Here is a 5,196-nt window from a genome sequence, read left to right as displayed (position 1 = left end):
GCCGCTTTTCCTAGTCGTGCCCGAGGAGCCAGTTGTTATCGGGTTATCTGAAGCAGAAGATTCCGGCGGCTCTGTAAGTACTGTGGAAGCTTTCTGTACGCTCACCTGTACCTGTAATGAGTTCCTAACTTCCTGGACTCTTTCCCCTCCCCTCTTTTCCCCTGGATAGGGCACAGCAGGCTGTTTGGGGTTTTCTGGCGCTGTGATCTTTTGCCTGTGCTCTAGCTTGTAGCGGAATTGAGCTTTTTTTTGACTAAAAGCAGTGCTATAAAGCAACGCTCGTCCCTGGGTACGTACTTCCGGTGCAAAGTGCGGTGTTGTTTTGGAGCGCGGTCTGATGCCTGTTGTCGTGGTTTAGGGTAAGAGTAGTAGTACTTCTCCTAATCCGGAGAAGAGGGCTCGGGGGAGGAAGGGCAAAGCTGGTTGAGAGGTGCCGGGTGCTTCCCCCTTAGCTGTAAAAGTCAAGTTCAAAGACTTGGTAAACCCACGCAAAAGGCAGCCTAAAGCTTGTTTTGCACTAGAATGGCTTATGTTGCCTGAAGGTATGATGGGGGCTCTTCTGTCGTCCGTTACTGTCTAGCTTGAAAAAAGCCTGCAGCTTTGCTCTGGGAAACGTCAGCTGCAGGCGGACAGAGAGCAACTTGAAGCGCAGTGGTTGAATTGCTCGGAACTGGCCAGCTGGTTTCTCTGGGTGGTTCTCTGCTCTCATTCCTTCCCTTCCCGCCCCCTCCCCTCTTTGTGCGTGGCTTTTAATTGTATTTTATTTTATTTCTGGTTTTGTACTTCCTTCTCCAGCTTCTTGGGCGTTTTAATGACTGTTGGCAAGAAGCGTGCCGCTCGCCCGGGCCTGACCAATGGATCCCGGGCGGTTGCGGATGAAGGGCCCGAGGGTGGGCGGGCGGTCGGTCGGTCACGTACGTCTACGTATTCTGGGTGGCCGTCAGTCAGGCTGGCCGCCCGGCTAAGGCTTCTGCACCGCAAGAGTTGCTGCCTGCGTACAGACTGCCGCTGAATGGATTTCGCCTGTTGCCCGTCAGTCTAGCCGCTGTTGATGTCTAGTTTTTTGTGACGTGTGTCCGTGGAAGGTAACGAAAGCTTGGAGCAGCACTTGCACAATAAAGATTTACCGTGGGGATATCATCTCTGTCTTGTGCGTCTTGCTGGGGGCAGTGGTTCTGCGGGTTAAAATGGTGTCTCCCCGGCGCGCGAGCACGTGGAACGTTTGGAACGCTGTTAACAGACCGATTGATAGATGGTGATTTGCCCAGTCGTTTGAAGCGTGACGCTGGAACCGCTTGGCAGCCTCCTGCGTCTTGTAGGAAGCAAACTCTGAGCTTTTTGGAAGCGGTATGCAAACGGACATAGAGGCAGCGTAGGCTGCTGCTAAAGCTTTAGAAAAATACGGTATGTGAGGCTACGGGCACGCCATACAAGGGTGGTTTCGGCACAGCGCGCTGCGTTGGAAGCATCCAACTCCGGTTGGAGCACTTTATCAATGGCTGCGTGGTAAGGCCCCGTTGATATCCCTTTTCTGGTGAGGAGGGATATGGTCGGAGAGAGAAAAGGATTGGGTCTGAATGGCAGCCGTGGCGCTTCCATAGCACAGTGGAATCTCTCTTTGCTCCCTTTGGGTCAGCTGCCCTGGCTCTGTCCCCCTCCAACCTCTTGCCCGCCCCCAGCTTACTGGCCTGCGGGGGGTGGGGAGCTTGGAGAGACAGCCTCCTTGCTGTGGGAGCACTGCTCAGCAGTAGCCAAAACACTGGTGTGTTACCAATGCCCTTCTAGCTACAAGTACAAAGCCCAGCACTGTGAGGGCTGCTATGGGGAAAGTTACCTCCATCCCAGGCAGACCCAAACGAAAACTTACATCACAGGGAGATGGCCAACTTCATCTTTCTTTAACAGCTGTTGAACAAGGGAGATGGGCACGGGAGGGAGGCAGGGCCATCCTTTGTTGCCTACCACTGAGAGGCTGCTGAGCCTGGAGACCCCTACAGGTTATCATCAGCTCCCGCTATTCCGTGTAGGGTCTGACGAGGCAACTGGGAACCCTCCGAAGAGACTAGGTGTCCCCCGGAGTGTAGGCAGCTAGGGTCTGGCGGCCGGAAGATATCGCGCTGTACGGGAAGATAGGACCCCTCTCCGATAGCCAATAGCGTTTAGTCTATGATGTAAGCAGACGGCAGTGACGTTGTAAACCCAAGCTATATAAGGCCATGTTACCTACCAATAAATGCCATTTGCCGTCCACCACATTGGTGTCTGTGAGCTGATGGACCGAGCGGCCTGGGGGTGGTCGCCGTGCCGTTCCTGAACCAGGTCGCCACGCCAACAAAGGCAACAAGTGGTGCCGAAACCCGGGAAAATCGCCTGGACGGGTGAACGGCGGCCGGAGCGGCAGGACCAGCCCGGCGGGGAGGACGCTCCCGGACCAACAAGGAGGATGGAAGCCCTTGTGAAGGTCGTATCACAATTACATAAGCAGTGGGGTATTGATTGTAAGCCCCAAGATTTTACTCTCGCAGTTGCGAGGCTTTTACAGACTGGGGCCATTGACCAGCCGGTGGATATTCTCCACCCTGAAGTGTGGGATAAATGCACTAAAGCATTAGCCGAGGAGACGATGTCCTCGGGTAGTGGGAAAAACCTTAAGTCGTGGGGGAAAGTCGTACAGGCCCTGCAAAAGGCTTTACAAGAGCAGGAAACCTGGAGGGCGGCAAGGGACTGTTTGTTGGTCACCCCAAAATTGGGAGTCGGGGCAGCCACGCAGACTCCGCACCCCCCAAACGGCGATGATTCCGCAGAGTCTAAAGACTTACGAGAGGGCAATACACCCCCTCTACCCCTGAGCCCTTCGCCCCCTGAACCCCCGAACCCTGACCCGCTTACGGAGGGGCAGAAGTGCACACTGTCCTTCTGGAGTGGGTTAGCTGCCCCAAAATGGCGCCGAACCCCAGGGGGGAGGGCGGGACAAAGACGTCCCCGGCGGGAAAACGGAGGAAGCGCTTGAACTAACAAGCACACACGAACCGGAAGGGGAGGAGAACGAGAAGGAGAAGAGTGGTGGAGGCGACCGGAAAGAGGAGAGGAGCGCGAGCGAGGGGCGGAGAGCCAATCAGAGCGCCCATCTGAAAACACGCCCTCATAGGGCAAACACCCCGCCGAGCAGAAGGAGGGGCGAGCCAAGAGGGAGGGAACGGTCCGCCCGCAAGGGAAGTGGGCGGGGCCGGAGCCCAACGAGAAAAACCGGTCAGTCGAGTTCCGACTCCGGATCAGATAGCAGCTCGGACGACTGGCTTGCAACTGATTCAAACTCAGAGGAGGAGGACATGAGGGTAAATAGAGTCAAAAGCAAAAATACCCACATCCAAAATAAAAAGGAATCGCGAAGGCAAAAAATTCCTCTCACGGATTGGAAGAAAATAAATATTGCCTGTGCCGATTGGGTCCCATCGGCCACGCTGGCGTTCCCGGTCCGGGTGGCGGATGGGGGACAAAGGGTCTACTCGCCAATAAACCCCAAGGATATACAAGCGATTGTTAAAGCAATTGTGGACAAAGGGCTCAATTCTGCCCTGGACTCCACCCTCATAGACGGTGTCTTTGGGGGAGACGACATGCTCCCATTTGATATAAAACAAACTTGTAGACTGATCTTTGACGGGGCAGGGATGATCGTTTTTAAACAAGAATGGGAGGACAACTGTACGAAGCAACTAGCCCAAGTAACCGGGGCGGATCACCCGCTACACGGCTCCAGCCTGCAGCGGCTGATGGGTTCAGACCCGACAATGATTACCCCCCAGGCGCAGGCCCAGGGCATGCGGGCCCATGAAGTTATGACAACTACGCGTGCGGCCAGAGAAGCTATTCGCACAGCCTCTAGAGCTATTGTCAAGCCGTCACCCTGGTCCACAGTAAAGCAAAAAGAAAGCGAAAGCTTTGCGCAATTTGTGGATCGCCTCCAGACAGTGATCGACTCCTCGACCCTGCCTTCGGAAGCGAAAGGCCCGGTTGTAGCAGAGTGCTTACGTCAGCAGTGTAATTCAGCAACCAAAGAAATCCTACGATCACTGCCAATGGGGTCGAGTATTGCGGACATGATTAAGTATGTCACGAACGAAGAGCATTCAGCCCCGATCCAGGTGGCTGTCCGCACCGCAATAGCTAACGTGATGGCATGTTTTAAATGCGGCCAGGTGGGCCACGTTGTAGCAAACTGCCCTCGGTTGGGGAACCTGCCAACAGCACCCCCCCCGCGCCAAAGTCGACCCAGAGGACCGTGTTGGGCCTGTGGAAAGAAAGGGCATTTCGCTAAAGAATGCAGATCTAAAATCCAGGGAAACGGGAGGGGGAGAGGGCACCTGGGCTGCACACAGCCCTCTCCCACTTGGGACACGAGGCGGCCCAATTGTGCCAACCCCAGATGGGGCGAAACGCTCCCGAACCCGCTGCCCCCTCGAGAAGCAACCAACTTTATGGCTCAACCAACGGTCCAGCCGAATCTGCCCCCATCTCAGGAACAGCAAGGACCACCCTTTGGGGGCAGGACCCCAGGGTGGCCCTGACAGTAAAGTGTGACAACCCGCCAGTGGTGTGGGGGATCTGTTCCCTCTATAATGCCTTAAATGACACCACTATTAGTGTCCCCTTTTTGATCGACACTGGAGCAGATGTTACAGTTATCCCTGAGACGAATTGGCCCCCGCACTGGAAATTGGAAGGCGCCCCCATGGTGGGTGGAGTCGGGGGATTAACCCAAGCCCGGAAGAGTGCTCAATTGGTAGCAATCACGCTTCACACTGAAAAGGGACCGGAGAAAACTATTACCCTCTTCCCATATGTCATGTCAGGAGTCCCACCCCTGTTGGGAAGGGACGCTCTAGCCCTACTAAAAGCCAGGGTGACAAATTTACCATAAGGGCCACTGCCGCATACCCACTCCCACCAATCAGACTGACATGGAAATCGTCCGATCCAGTGTGGGTCGAGCAGTGGCCCCTATCAAAGCCTCGAATGGACGCTCTTCTTGAGCTACTTGACCGCGAACTACAACGAGGTCACATAGAGCCTTCCACTAGCCCGTGGAACACCCCAGTTTTCGTAATACCCAAACGATCTGGCGAGGGGTTTCGCCTCCTCCATGACCTGCGTGAAGTAAATAAGAGAATTCAACCAATGGGTCCTGTCCAAACG

General features: G+C 55.1%; 1 protein-coding gene across 1 annotated transcript; it reads left to right on the top strand.

Annotated features, from left to right (window-relative positions):
- Positions 1-2,275: 2,275 nt before the first annotated feature.
- On the top strand, positions 2,276-4,568 carry LOC147596563 (endogenous retrovirus group K member 10 Gag polyprotein-like). The gene is made up of 2 exons (XM_086769773.1): positions 2,276-2,461; positions 3,807-4,568. Exons 1-2 carry the CDS (start codon positions 2,444-2,446, stop codon positions 4,566-4,568), a joined length of 780 nt encoding a protein of 259 aa, XP_086625899.1. The 5' UTR covers positions 2,276-2,443.
- The last annotated feature ends 628 nt before the right edge of the window (positions 4,569-5,196 follow it).

The sequence above is a fragment of the Chlamydotis macqueenii genome, chromosome W (genome assembly GCF_036417535.1).
Source record: "Chlamydotis macqueenii isolate bChlMac1 chromosome W, bChlMac1.mat, whole genome shotgun sequence".
In the NCBI taxonomy this organism is placed as follows: Eukaryota; Metazoa; Chordata; class Aves; order Otidiformes; family Otididae; genus Chlamydotis; species Chlamydotis macqueenii.
Note: the sequence above shows the minus strand (reverse complement) of the source record. Positions and strands in the feature narration are given on the sequence as shown.